This window comes from Salminus brasiliensis, chromosome 7 (assembly GCF_030463535.1).
Source record: "Salminus brasiliensis chromosome 7, fSalBra1.hap2, whole genome shotgun sequence".
Lineage (NCBI taxonomy): Eukaryota > Metazoa > Chordata > Actinopteri > Characiformes > Bryconidae > Salminus > Salminus brasiliensis.
This window is the reverse complement of record NC_132884.1, coordinates 10,922,709-10,938,720: the sequence shown is the minus strand read 5'-3', so window position 1 is coordinate 10,938,720 and position 16,012 is coordinate 10,922,709. Positions and strand designations below refer to the sequence as shown.

At 38.4% G+C, this 16,012-nt stretch overlaps 1 protein-coding gene across 9 annotated transcripts in view; it reads right to left on the bottom strand.

The window, feature by feature from the left end:
* The window catches only part of LOC140559965 (histone deacetylase 4-like), a 92,773-nt gene that overhangs the window by 58,013 nt on the left and 18,748 nt on the right, over positions 1-16,012 (bottom strand). For 4 of the 9 annotated variants that reach the window (XM_072683820.1, XM_072683823.1, XM_072683821.1 and 1 more), the window contains one exon: positions 14,270-14,332. In XM_072683820.1, the coding sequence (XP_072539921.1) occupies positions 14,270-14,332 (63 nt within the window). Of the gene's footprint in view, positions 1-2,518; positions 2,613-14,269; positions 14,333-14,448; positions 14,544-16,012 lie in introns of those variants that run through there. The other 5 variants (XM_072683819.1, XM_072683826.1, XM_072683818.1 and 2 more) reach the window with 5 other exon arrangements.

Here is a 16,012-nt window from a genome sequence, read left to right as displayed (position 1 = left end):
CAAGGCCATTTCTTCTGTTTTGGATATACATTGAAGACAATATGGGCTTGAGATCAAAGGATGAATATGAGATGATAGATGGATGTAAATACCAGTAAATAAAGGTTGACATTCTTATATACATGACTCACCTTTCAACATCAAACCCAAATGCCTTGCAGTTCCAAAACTTGAGGAGATTGTAAGTGTATTTTAGATTAAGAAACATGTTCTCTTCTCAATGTTTTGTCTATAGATAGCAGCTAGGCATTAAGTGTCATAAACCACATAAATGAGTTATTTTAAGATTACTGATCAGGCACAGTTTAAGGCATGTGGCTGATGATGTAAAACAATAGGAATGGTATAACCTTTCATTACTTCTTGGTTACATTTTGGGTACAGTTTTGGCTACTGGGATCAAATGATTTCTTTTTTCCCTTTAAATGGATGCATTGGTTTAACTATCTATATTCTGTCTCATTTTTTAGGGTAGTCCACAGTAACCAAGTGGCTCTAGCTGCGTTATGAGTAACAACATTCCACATAGACAGACGAACTCCCACTGCTCAGATAATAGACTAACATTTCAGAGAGAGGAGGGCACTGTCTTTAATTATTGATCTCCAGATGATAAAAGAGCAGGGAAGTCAAGAGGGAATAGCAGAAAAGAAAAGCTGTGTGAGGGCAAAGAAAAAGGCTTCAATACAAGCCTCATTTCACAACAGGGAAGTGTGCCCATGTTCTCACTTCAGGCCACATAACACACACACACACACACACACACACACACACACACACACACACGCGCGCGCGCGCGCAAACGCACAAACGCGCTTACTACCACCCTGTTGGAAGCTAAACAGCCACACATGGGTATGGAAATATGATGGAAGATTTTGGAGTTTGAGCTCTTATGACTTCACACGCACCAAAACCAACACACCCACGGCGCCAGCAAATCGACGCTCTTGTAGCCAAAGTTGGAAGTATCTGCTTGCCTGACCAAAGTAATTCAAATCAGACAATAATATAAATTTACTTTCCTCAGCTCAGCTGGTGACCAGAACATTGCTATGAATGTAATTAGCATTGTCTATTATACAATAGATTTTAGAGGATGTTAAAACAATAAAACTAAGGCATTTGATCAAGAGTGCATAGTAGAAAAGAAGATTCACATGATACACTACAGCACAGTGTAGTACCACTTTCATTTCTTACATTTTCAGGAAAAGGCTCCATAGATCCATAGCACTGAGTCATCTTCTGACAGTGGAAGGATGGACAGAAACACCTGTGGATGTTTTCACATCTTAGGCAAGAGCGGAGCTTGTTTTTCTCCTCTCTCTAGTGCCCATCATCTAATGGGGCAGTTTTGGGGGTGTATCAGTTTTTTTTTTAGTTTTTTTACTCCTGTTCCCTTTCATAGGCAAGGGGATTAGTTTATATCTAACTTCTTCATGAATATCTCCTAAGAAAAGAATGTGTTGTGCTTGACAATCTTGACTAGAAATAACACAGTTGACATATGTTGTTGAGAATGCACCAAGTGTAAAAAAGTGTAAACAAATCCTATACAGCAAGAGAGGGCTGGATTTCTGCAGTTTTTACACCTGATTCAACTCACCTGTTAATTGCCAGATTTAGTAAGTCTGTTACAGCAGGGAAATGAGCAAACTGGGCTGGACTCCAACCCTGGTTGCCCACCCTTGCTCTACAGGCATACTTTTCAGAGCACACTTTCTATTTATTTTCTGAAGGAAACATATTTGGGAAATTAAAAATTACTCATATGTTACTTTTAACATCACATGTTTAGTGTGCCTTTATTTTGCACAAGCCCCTTTTTTGCAATATGTTAAATTAAGCAAATACACAGTTTTGAATGAGCAGAAGTGTGTTCTCTGTATTTGTACTCATTTGCACATGGGATTTGACCAAGGGTACCCAGACATTTGCATAAGGTTGTATATAAATGGTGGTGTCTGACATTTACACAGTACTGTACAGAGTACAGAAGAAAAAAAAAATCTCAAATGAACTCTCCTCGACACCTGCAAGTCAATCAGACCACACACCAAGTTAAGGAACAGCTCAGTGTACATTAGTAATTGCATCCAAAAGTTAAAGTTTGACCATACATCCTGTCTGTAAACTATCATTATTTAAAAGATCAATCTCCGCTATCACTGATGGACAAACAGCACCAGTGGATACGTAACCACAGCCTTTGTTAAACCTAACAACTTCCTGGCAAGATCTGTTCCCACACTAAATGCAAAATCCTTTGTACAGACCCAGACTGAGCACCTAAAACACAGCTTATCAGAATATCAAAGCAACACTAGTTGTGTGGCAGAGGAGGGATCAGAAAGCTCAGACACTTCTAACTACAATTGCAAAAGTAACTGTACATCAGCCCCTGCCTTACACAAAGAACACCTTAAACAAAAACTGCTCATTAAAATCTTGCAGCAGACATTTAGTACAGTGTGTTGTCTGTGTGTATGTGCATGTGTATGCGTATGTTTCTTACCCATCAGTGCTGAGGAGGAGTGTAGGAAAAGCTCTCTCTGGGACAGCCTGTCTGCCTTTCTCTTGCTCTTTAGAGCAGACCAGCTCTGATCAGTGCTCCAACACTACTCTGGTGTTCTTGCTCTCACTCACGCTCTCTCCGTCTTGCACTCTCTTAACTCCCTCCCACCCTCTTTTTGTTCACGCCCTACTGCTCTGCCTCCCTCCCTCCATCTCTCTCTGTTGACATCAGGGAGTTTTGTCTATGGCTGAATGCTTACATGAACTGTGTGTTTGTCCCACACATTTACAATACAATATAATCATAGTAGAGATGGTAAGAACAATGAAGGTAATGATGAATAATGGTGGTAATAATAATAATAAAATATAATAACAGCTGTGCAATTGTGTCAATGTGCAATTTACATTTGTAATTTGAAATTTAATTATATATAGAAATTGCATAAAGAATCTGAGGTTCCCTGTTTTTCATTTTCAGTTGTTCTGATGTCGAGAAATGGCAAACTAAAAGCTGTGGCAAAACTGTAAGGGATGTTTATCTTTTAACACTTGTAAAGACTTTATTTACACACACAAAAACATTCTAACAAATTAAAAAATTCAGAGTCTCAGTATCTGCTCCCGTAGCTACAAACACAAGTGCAGTGTTGATGGGATGTTGAGAATCTAACCTTCTAACTGAATTTCCACTTCCAATGGGCACCTCTACTTCCACTGGGCTGCACAATGAGACTGCCATATTTAATCTTATTCTAGAGCACTCCAGACACACTTGAGCACAGAAAGAGAGTGTTGCTCTCAAACACAGATGTAGCCCTGGCAACCCTTTTCTGTTACACAAGTGTGACGTGTTTAAGTTCAGCAAATCCACTCAACTTCATTTTCGCTGTCGTTGCAGTTTTTTTCTTTCTTTCTTTCTTTTTTTTTTTTTTAAACTTTTTTTTTTACATTATTCTGAAGGTGCCATTATTTGTTTTTCATTGTGTTCCTTGATTTCGTAATGAATGGACCAATAATGCTCCAAAATGTCTTGAATTAAATATTTTTTACACTGACTTGAGAGTTGAGAATGTTTGTTTCTTCTTTTTTTGCTATTTGGGAATGAAGTATTGACATATTGATTAATGGAATTTAATTTCAATTCATGTACTGACGTACCAAACTGTTTCTTTTGAAGTCAAGAAATGACAATAAATGTAGAATATGAGGACTGTACAGGAAACAGAGTGTCTTTTCGGCAACACAAAATGCAACTTCATGTCCTGTGGCTTCACCTTCACAGTCTTGTCACAAATTAGTTAATAAAGAAAGAAGTGTGGATTTTCAATTTTCCATTGGAGTGCACGAAGACAAGATGAGGCAGAATGCACAAAGATAAAATGAACATTGTCACATTTATTTTAATAAGTTCTGAAGAATAAATAATTAATACCTTTTATCATCGCTGGCAATACCTGTGACTTAAGACTTAAGACAAAATAACTAAATAAAATAAAAATAAATATATAAAAAAAAGTAATAATAATAATAAAAAAGTAATAAATTAACAAAACTCCACAAAATCAAAATTTTCTTAGTGATATTAACTTGTTATATGAAGTAATAAGGTAAGGACACATTTGTTGTGTTTACTTTAGTACAACCTTTAGATTTCAAGTTTACTCAAGCAACTCAATCAACCAGTTCCAATCTTCATACATTTATGCTACAACAGCAGAGCACAACTCCAATTGTATTTATAGTCAAGTGCAAATGTAATCCCAGAAACCTGGTATAATTAATTCACCAAGATGCAATTAAGCAGCATGTAACCACACATTTGCCTTTATATGCTTATTGGCTTATGCTAGGTTGTAAATATTACAAAAAACTGTTTATCACTTATCATATCACATGCATTTCCAAGAACTATGCACTAGTTTGTCTGCTTTTATCAGCATGGATGCCTAATTTTGACAGAATCGGCTTGCGCCCAGCTTCAACAGACCGGAGGGAATTGGCGAAGTGTGATTCGGCAGGTTATTTAAACCATTGAGACACAAATCAATAGCGATTGCTAATCAATAGCAGGAAAGCACTGGGCAGCGTGGTAAAGATATGCTGCTTTATCTTCTCCCTATTGGAGCGTGTTGTCAATTTGTGACTGGACAACACACTGAGACTGCCATACTTAATCTTATTCTAAAGTGCTCCAGACACACTCGAGGACAGAACCTGAGCGTTGCTCTCAAACACGGATGTAGCCTTGACAACCCTGTTCTGTAACACAAGGGAAGAGCATTCATTCAGCTTTTGGAGGGCTACAGCCGACCTTGTACACAGCCCAGCACTACTGTACTGTTTTCATTCTCTTTAGCTACCAGAGTTTACACACTCTGTGATCAATGCAGTCAAGACAACAAAGCATACAGAGCTCAAAATAGCAGCTTACTGATTGAGCCTAATACAAAATGTATCTCAATCATATTATACACTGTATGTGAATGGTGACATACACATTATTTTATACTTTTTATATTTTTCATTTTTATTTTCAAGTTTTTCAACTGTAAACCTGACAAAAATGCTACTGTAATTATTGCTGTACCACTGTTGTGATGTCAGCACCACCACTTTGAAACCACCTTTGGGGAATAAAATATATGAAAACAAGAATTTGTCAAATGATTAGATAAGACCTAGTCTTTAAATAGGAATACACTATTAATAGTAATAACTTGTTCACATACCTCCTCAATATATGTTTCTCATTTCATTTATTGTAAAACTGGCAAATAGCTCAAGATTAGTAGTCAAATGAGTCAGCTTTTGTAGCTCCCTTTGGTACTTCAACCTCAACCTGACTTTGAATTTTATGGATGCAAAATAATAGGAGTAAAAACATAACAGGAGATAAACAAAATGCATAACACAGTGCGCCATGTCCTTTGTGGATTGTGGTGGGCTGCTAGGGGCTATTGGCTGTCACATTCATTACAATATATACTTTTTTATTTACAATATATAAAAAACGCATTTAAAAGTATTTTAAAAATTTTATGTTGTGCTAATTGCAAAAATATAATATAATACTTGTTGACTGGACAGGCAAAACTGAATAAGCTAGTCATTTTGTGGAATTCATGCATTATGAATAAAATACAATACATTATTTTTGATGTTTATAATAGTTTACACTACTTATTTAAGTTTACATTATCTTTGGCATTCATCATTAGAGTTTACATTATTTATTTAAACTAACATTATTTATTTTAACAATATATTTATTATTATAGGTTACATGACTTATTTGGAATATATTATTACAGTTTACTTTAAGTTTACATTATTTATGGAGGTTACCATGTTGTGTAATGTAAAATTTGTAATGTTATATTGATGAATATGCTCTATTTGATCTTGTGGGGTGAGAGTTGTAAAAGGTTGCTGGAAGTAAAAGAGAGATGTTTTAGTGTGTGATGGCAGCAGAGCTATGTGAAGGCAGTATACCCCTGATGACCTTACAAAAAATGGTTGAGAGATCAAGTACAGCTTTGCGGTGCTCCAGCTCTCTGGACAGCCTCACCATTATCTGGATTGCTCTATTCACTTCAATTTCTGGACCCCTGTGTGAGCAGGTCAGCGGCATGTCAGAAATGACTGTGCAGGGCTTATCTTTCCCATCTGCCATCTTGGCCTGCTCTGACGTCAAAGCCTACCTCAGGTTTACAGAAATGAAGCAGATAAGAGACACGTTTCACTTCCAAAAACGGTAAACAATGCAACATGACTCTCAAGCCCCTAAACACCCACCCACCCCCCGCATGGCATCTTCTGCGTTTATGCTAGTCAGCCCGCTGCTGGAGCTGCAGTTACGTAATCTTTTCCCTGCGTCCGGACACGTTTCACGCTCACAATAATGGCTTCTTGGACCAGGTTAGCGGCAACCACTGCCAAGAGAACGGCACGCAGGCAGCAACATAGCAGCCTTTGATAAACACCAGTGTAGGGACTAGAGTGCCGCATTAAACAGTGCTTGCCTTCTCATTTGACCAGACAAAACAAACACACAAACAAATACTTTTTGTTTGGGGAAGTTTGCAGCAAACCGTCCACTACATTCAAGTCAAAACAATTTCATAATTTCTGAATTGAACTGAACTGCACTTCAATAAAATGTTTAGTGAAGAGCAAATGTACTTGGTGTCTAACGCCTTAAACCATGTTGTGCTGTCAGGTAATAGATTTAGATATTATATGTTTTCAAATAGATTGTAATTTAAAATAATGGTAAACTTACAAATGCCTAATAAAACAAATGCCTTTAATAATAAAGTACTTAGTAAGTTGACCAAAAACTTTTGGTAGCCCTGAACAAGCTTTTAGCAGAATTCAGAAATCTTTGGTTACTTAAACACTCTTCTCTGCAAAATTGGTTTGGTTCAATTACATTTGTTGATTTCCTGGCAGTGACTTAACTTTTAAGCTAATAAGGAGGGTGCACCTTAGATGGCAGTCTTTCAAAACTTGCTTGACTGTAAAAAGTGACACGGATATTCCAGCAGCTTACAGTTCATGGCCGGCCTGTGCCAAGAGTGGTGGTTCTTGGGTTTTTCCTGACCATCCAAACCAATTTCCTCTCAGCTGAGGGTAATGGTTTGAGTCTTCTTATAGACATCTCACAATAACTTGTATTTGTGCACAATTGCTTAAACGGATTATCTGCAGTTGTTTAACAATAATTTCAACATTTCTGACCTGTGAAAATGTACAACCATCCTTCTGTTTGGTCTTTCTCTATTGTGTGTTGGTCTATATAAGTGCTGTCAAACTAACCCTTTTCATATAAGCACAAAGAAACTACCAGCTGCAGTCAATCATGATCACCAACAGGAAGTTTAGAGGGCTTGAGAACCTGAGCCATGCTGTTTCGCCATCAGAGACCAGACCCTGAGAGAGCACAATTGGTTGGTCTCTCTAGGTGGGTAGATGGTGCTCTCTCCCCTCAGCCATCTATAAGCTGGTGCAGCAGAGCCGGAGACACATTGGTGGCAGGTCGAAAAGAGGTTTACACTGTTATGGTAACATACGACAGTGACACTCTCCTACTGTTGCACTACATTCTCAATCACTTTTCACTATTTGTCAATGTCTTTAATATATACATTAAACTATACGCCCAGCTACTTAAGACCCAGTTTAAATGTAGGCAGGTAGAAAGAGACAGAAGGGCATATGAATAAATAATGCTGTTATTGTTATCATGGGGAAAGACACCAACCTCTATGTCTCTCTCTCTCTCTCACACAGACAGACAGTCAGCTCTGCTAATCTGCCTACATTCTTTTATCGCAGGACAAACATTAAAACAAAACAATGCTCCCTAAAGAGGAAATGTGAGGAATGTACAAGCAATGTTTTATTTATAAGTCACCTTGTGCTATTTATGAGCCTGCAGCTGAGGTTCCACTACTTACTCATTAATCATCATTCATCATTGGCTGTGGTGGAATTTCAAACTGCAACTGCAAATGCATTACTCTAGCTTATCAGACACACTCTGATACTGCTCAACATTCTCTGCCCTCCATACAATTCCTCTCAGAACTAACACTCTCTTTTGTTTAATGACCATGTTAAAACCTAAATGGACTCTTAACTATTACCACTATATACCACTATTAACTATCTGCTGTATTTGGTTTGGTAACTTTTATCAATAATGTTTAAATAGTTCTGACCAGAGTAGGATGGGTCGGGTCTCCACCATTTCCTCTCTCTGCTTTTCTTCTATCTTTCCATCTCTCTTTTTTCTGCTCAGGCCTAGGTTAGTTGTACTGTGCCCAGAGCTGTCGATTCATATTACTGGGCTATTTTAGTCAGACAATGCCTGGGCACTGTGATTTAATGCCTGCAAACTGTTATGATCTCTGGGCGTCGGATGCTTGGGCCGCTGCTTGTTAGACTAATGGACGTTAGAAGGAGCCGGGAGGAGGAGAGTTGGGATCTTGTGTCCGATATCGTTTACAGACAAGCAACAAGAAAACGAAAAAGAAAGGAAGGCAGAGAACAAGTGGTATAACTGTTGAGCAAGCAGCATTGTTCATTCTGTGGAGATGGCCTAAAAGCATATTTTCAGAACATGTATTTTCTAAGAATAGACTGACACAAATTATTTCTTTAAAATCTATCAAGTAAAAACAAACATTTGATCACATTTGTATGGCAATTTAGGACAGTGACCATCTGTGGCATCAGAAAAGATGCAAGAATCAGAGAGAGCACAACTGGCTTTGCTCTCTCTGGCTGGGAAGGATGGCTCTCCATCTCCCCTTATCACTTACTGCAAGGATAGACAGCATGTTGTTACCTGCCTTAACAGCATCGGAAGTTAGCATTCTCCTCCAAGCATGTTCAGCTATCAAATAGTAATGAGTTATTGGCAGGTTGTGGTACTAGTGTGTGGAATCAAACAACTTAACTGGAGGGAAATTATAAAGGAACATTGATAAAGTAAAATAAAAAAAGAAGAAGAAACAGAGAATGTGCCTGGCTGCTTACAAGCTATGAATAATATCAATTAATGTCACCCTTTGCGGTAAAAACAAATTAATGGACGTGGACCGAACCTAAAATAGCCAATAGACAACACCTTAAAATATGCCTGAATCAGCCCCAAGCCAGATTCACTGAAACATATCAGGCCATTCCCAGTTCTTATGTAAATGTTGGGCTACATGTGGCTCCTGTAATCACAGCATCTACTTTACTCAGTATTACTTTATGTTGTGCTACAATACTGTCTGCTGGTTTTAGCACAAATCAGAAATCTGCTGACTATTTTTTCCCCCTGAAAAATCATTTGTTGAAAGCGTTAAACGACAACTGTGGGCTGACATAATAAACTTGAAGTGATAACACGTGTTTGTTTGTATTTGTGCAGAGGAAAGAAAGAGAGCGACCTTTTCTCGGGTCAACTCTGGGACACGAACCCAGTTACCCAGCGTTGAGAATCGCTCTCTCATTAGCGACAAGCCTCTTACAAATACAGTACTGGATATAATGTTATTATATATACATTATATACATAATATTGTTTATACATAATGATATTATGTATAAACAATATTAAGAGATGGAGGTAGGACAACTAAACACACACAATTGAAGAAATATAATTTGTAAAATGTAATAAACAGAACGAACAGAAATGCATTTTTGGACAAAATGTCCAACTTTACAGTGACATTAGCCTTGGTAATTAATTTCAAATTCCAATTTTTATTTACTATTTTTCTTTATTTAACAATTCCTTTGTACAGCCATTCTGATCGTGTTAGTTAAACAGTTATAAATATATTTACTAAAAATGATAAACAACTTATGTATGTATTATTCATTTATGTATACCAAGTTTGAACACCAGTTGAAGAGATTATAATGTAGATTTTCAGTCATATAATGTTGAGAAATATACAAATAAAACATGAAACTTGTTCAGAAGATGCAGCAAATGGTTTATGTTCCGATAAGCTACGTATCTAGATATAATGCACTTTTGAACTGCTTGATGTGTAGAGAATTATCTTTACCTACAGGAAGAGATCATTAGTGAAAAAAGGTCAAGGTGTTAAACAGACCAGTGAGAGAAGAACATACGTTAAATTAAACTAGTGTATGTTATGTAAATACCTAAATGTACTCAAAAAGCACCTGAAATGTGATCTTGTGACCTTCTACTTTAATTCCATTTTAATGAGCTACATGGGGTCCAAATATAACACACAACTTATGGAGATGAGTTGTCCATATGAAGAATATGTGGCCATCTAGACTAAGGTACCTCAGCACCCTAGGGGAGCAGGCAGGTCACAACAAGACTTGCGTACTGACGCCTGATGAATTGCATCTACCCATGAGCTGGAGATGTCCTACCTGGCCTACCCGCACGTCCTCCTTTTAAAATCTGCTCATCTCAACAGAGACATAGATAGCCATCTGTTTGAGGGATAAAATGTCTTGAAACAGCAGTATGGCTATGCTGCATCCTTTATTTGGAATGGTATCCAGCCACTCGGAGTGTAATGAATGAAGGCCAAGGCGATAGCATGTAAATCATGAACAGTTACTACTGTCGCTCTACGTACGTTCACAGCTTATGGGTCACTGCTGCCACACAAAGGCAGCTGTACTAGCAGTTGACCAGCATGTTTATGCGTTTGACAAACCCCAGGGGGATGAATGGTTGACAGCAAAGCATTGATTGGGGAGAAACAAAAGAATATCAAACAAAGTTCTTGTTTGCTCTTGCAAGTAATCCCACACAACAAAATGAACGCAGACTCAATTACTGGATGGTTGACTGAGCGGTTACTATGTTTGTGACTGAGGATAAAGCAGTAGTGGCCTGAGATGGCTTATTGCATAATCTGTGCTTTGCACACTACTGGCTTAATTGCACTATCATCTACTTCATGTGTGTCCAGACTTTTTTCTTCAGGGAATAGTACTCAATTTTAAACAGTCTGCAGCAGAGCCTGTTTAAAAAGAACTACACTTTATGAAATAAAACTATGTGTTTTCAGGTAGTTTTGTGAAAGTGCAGAATGGTGGTGTGAACATGTTTGTTTAAAAGGTTTTAAACTATCTCACTCGAGATGTCTTTAATCTCTATTCACATTTCAGATATGAAGGCGCTTCTGCAACATGCAGTTACTGCTGTGTCTGACTGGATACTAAAAAAAATAAATAGATGGCATAGCATGTTTACATAGAGACCTCCTAAAGTAAAGCACGTCTCTCTAAGGGACAGCTTAATTAGGGATAAACATATGTAATGCATTAGCCATGTGATTTACACAAGTGGGGCCATTACATGGCTAAAGCGGCATCATTACATATGTTTATCCCTGTTTATCCAATATTATATATATATATATATATACACACACACACACACACACACACACATATATACATATATATCTAAAATTACAAATCTATTTTTCCATAATAAATAACAGAATTTTGCATTGTGCACACATTCTCCTTCTTTGAGGCTCTGTGTGGAGCCTTCTGCATATGAAATGCCGAGACATACTGGAGAAAGACGCAGGGTGACATGGAGGAGGACATGAGCAGGAGATGAGCAGGGTGCCGCAGGGCTATAGAAGTTAGAAAGTTTGAAAGCCTGAGGAACAAAATTAGAGCAGGTGGAACAAAAGGCCTGAAATACATTGAGGGACGGCTAACAGCACACACACATGGAGGACAAAAATGAAGACAGAGTGAAAGAAAGTGAGAGTGGGAGCAGAGAACAGATGGAACCGGGCGAGCCCTAGCTGCTGAAATCATCTGGTCATGCTGGTGGTTTGAAATGCTAATGCAAAATTTTTCATTTGCATGGGGTTCCTATTGTAGCCTTCCCAAACCCTTTCCACCCTCCATCTCTCCTCTCGTCCCTCCCTGCCTAGCACTTAAGACCTCATCTATAATTCAGTGTGCTAAATAAAGGCGTTACAATGAGATGAAATTAATACATGTGGCCTGTTTGCTCTTTTTTTTCCAAATAAGGCATTTAAAAGCACCTCTACGGTGTCTGTGTGGCTAGAATTCCTTTCGCATATTTTTATTCTAAAAAAACAAAACAAACAAAAAAGGTGTTAACTTCCCTATTTTAGACTCAACACAACAGTTTGAAATGTGGTGATGCGATAGAAGAAATCAGTGTTACATCAACAATGAATTTACTTCTGGCTGGATGATGCCAATACCAAAACATTTGTGCTAACCAACATCACACTAAGAGTGTTATGGGGAGGAAATGCCAATTGTGCTCTCTTTGACTCCGGCAGTGCTGCATTGAAACAGTGTGATTTTCTTAAACCAATGCATTGGAAATGCTCTAAAACACTTTTTCCATTTCCTTGGACATTGGGTATTAGTACATAAGCTGCTAATGCTATTTTGATGGAAGATGGCCATTAAATTCTATTTTTAAACAATTCATCTCACATCAACAACTCATTCAGCGTGATAGAGTGGGACAGATCCAATTGTGCCACAATTGGGAAAACCAACCAGTCTTGCAGCCAGCATCGCTAGGCAGCCAGCATGCCTGAAGAAAAGTGTGGCTCCCCAGCTCTGCCACACCAGCTAACAAACATTTGTGCTAACCAACATCACACTAAGAGTGTTATGGGGAGGAAATGCCAATTGTGCTCTCTCTGACTCCGGCTGCTGGTTCTAAATCACTAGAGGGAGGGCGTGAATCCATGATTTTGTAATTGTTTTAGTAGCCAATATGTAAAATAATATGGCTAGGGACACCAGGTAAGAGGCAAAAAGCAAAAAAATAAATAAAGAATACTTAAACAAGACCAGAAGAGACTGACTGGGCCTTTTCTTTCCTTTTAACATGTATGTGATGTGTGTTGTAATGTGTGTGTAACTGATGTTTTAATCATGTATCTAAGATGAGGCCAAAGAAGTCCAGCCTTGGTTGGACAATAAGGTTTATTCTAGTCTACAGTACACATTGGGCTACGAGTCAGATTTTCCACAGAACGCAAATGTATTAGGTCAGTCTGTTCCTTAACGATTTACTAACATGAGCTGCTTCCAAATGCAAGTTGTCCAGTCGGTAGAGCTACCAACCTGTGTGTTTACAAACCTTCTGAGTTTGTCTATCAATGGCATGGGTCAGCTATAGTTATTAGCCATTACTGCCCTCTGATGTCCCAGAACGCTGCAATATGCCTTGAATGAACTGCTACAATGTTTATTGTGTGCTGCGAGTAACCTGAACAATCAGATCTGTTTTAAAAAGGGTTGTTTTTGACAGGTTATTTTGCTCCATGATCCGATCCAAGTCCAAGCTGTTAAATACTATTTAATACTATTGAATACTTTATTTTTTGGTGTTTCTATAATAAAACATTATGGACTGATTTATTTAGTTTAGTAGCGACTTTTCTTAAAATGCTCCTAGTTGTTTTAATAAAGTCACCTTGTGTGTGTCTAGTGATATACTGGAAGAACAACAACAAGAGGAAGAATTGTGAAATACTATACTGTGATACCGTAAAACTGTGATATTTTTGTGATATTGTCATCAAACCCTTAAAATCTCTGCTGCAGCCTTAATTGGGACATTCCTAGATTTAATGCAAACTTTTTTTAATCATGAGGCTGCGATTTAGAACCACTTAGAATGGAATAACTCCTTAAGGTATTCATGCATTCAACTTATCTTGTCTGATTTTTACTATCAACAGAAACATTAACAATTTTGATTCAGTGCATTTTTTTTAGAACACAGCCTTTCACAACAAACTACTCTGAATGACTGTTTACATTTTAAACAATAATCATGCAGAAAACTCTTCTGAAGGCTTGCTGGAATTCTTTGATTTGCTGGGTGTTTCAGACTGCTTTTAAAGAACTGTTTAAATATGTATAATAAACTGTTTATTATAGAACTGTTTTATATATGAAAAACTAAAGAGTTTTGTTCACGTTCTGTTTACTCAAAACATTTTAAGTCTGTAAGACATTAACTTGGCACATAATACCATTTCTCTGGAAGCATGTGTATATTAACTTTCATTAACATTAATGCAAATGTTCTTTCCCATCATCATTTTTTCAATTTATTTTCATTTTCAATTCATTCAATTTGTTTTTATTACATTGCAAATCACAATTACACTTTTTTATCTGTTGTTAATTCTACTGTTCCACAGGCTTTGAAGATATGAACACTTACCTGTGGGAATGTGGTCAAAGGCTGACTGCTTCAAGAGCTCCACAGGCTGCTCCATCTGTGAACCTGTGCGGGTAAAAATACACAAGAGAGAGTGTGCTCAGTCCCAATTACTTACTTAGCTTAGACAGACCTGGAAAAGTGGTCAAATACACAGAATGGCAAATGAGTAGCACTCTCACATTGGGCAGTGGTCACTGAAGAAAATGACTGTTCCTTGTGATGCATGTGGATGTCTGGATGCGAATTAGGGGACAGAAAAAAATGACTAAGAAGTAGCATAAAAGGCTAATCAAACGGCGATGAAAAGACAGATCTGTGAAAGCGTCCGTAGTTTGATAGAAAACAGCACATGTCTGAAGCAGCAGTAGCAACACTGCCCCCTCTCCTTCTCCTGCAGATCAAGCACCACGGTGGTAATTACTATGAGAACATGAAAAGGCTTTCATGGTCCCCCAGCAGCCCCAGCGCAGCTAGACTTGGCTATAAATAACCCGGAGAAAGAGCGAGAGAGAGAGAGAGAGAGAGAGAGAGCGCGAGAGAGCGCGAGAGAGAGAGAGAGAGAGAGAGAGAGAGAGAGAGAGAGAGAGAGCGAGAGAGAGAATCAGTATGCAAGGAGGCATACAGACCAAGCCACACAATCAGTCCCTTTCCAATAACACAAAGTGCGAGATTTCAGCTCTGAGAAAGAGCCCAGACACTGTCAGGAATAGCCTGTTAAAATAACCCGCTTTCCCCTCTGAAACGTCTCCTCGTTCAATCTGTTGATCTATTTTACTTTTAATGTATGCTGAGAACAAAGTGGACCAGGGAAAAAAAGGAAACAGAAAAGAGAAAACTTCACGTCGTCCTCCCAGAGCTCCACATGCTCTACCCAAGCTCTTTTTTGGAGAATTATCATAGGACGCATGATCCCTGAGCAAATACGGTGATAGCATTCTAATTAGACCCCCGATAATAAAAAAAATACGGCATGCATCAGTCAGCAAAAGGGTGTGTGTGTGTGTTTCTGCGTGCATCTCTATTTTTAGCAGCACACCATCCAGGGGCTGCCTTTGTCTCGGATCACCCGCCATCTGCTCATCCTTAAAGGTAAACCTGGATTTATGCTATTGCTGAAGTCAAATTGCTAGAGTCCATGCAGGTTTGAAAAAGAGCTGGCTGTATAGTACACTCCACTAATTGCTCAAAAAAAAAAACCTCACCATGGTCTCAGAAGCTGCTGGGTTGGACCTTGCCTGGAACAACTGGTCTTTGATTTTATTTTAACTGTGCTCATTTGCATCCTAAACCTTAAGACATTTCTTACAAATCTGAAGAGGCCCAAGAAGAAGCATTTTATTCAAGCAGGCCGGGCACAGACAGATAGATGGGCAAATTAGTCTGAAGCTGAAACATACACAGGTGCAAGTCTGTGGGGATTTGCATGGGAAATGCAGAGTACAAGTAGTGCGCACAGGTCATGAGAAGGGTTAAAAATTGATATGTGCAATTGATATGCAGTGGTTACCAGCACCAAGAAGGAAGTAGAGGCCACTTTGCATAGCCATCCTCATTTAAAACAATGAGTTGTGGCTGTTGTCTTAATGTTAGAAGATGCCCTATTCAGCACCAGCAATGTAATTCAAGCCCTGTATCAGAGTGGACACATGCACAGCAAACCACAGCACAATACAACAAAATCAGATTTGTGTAGTTATGGAAATGCTGGTAATGCTGGGCCCTATCTGTGTAGTGGCATGCAAA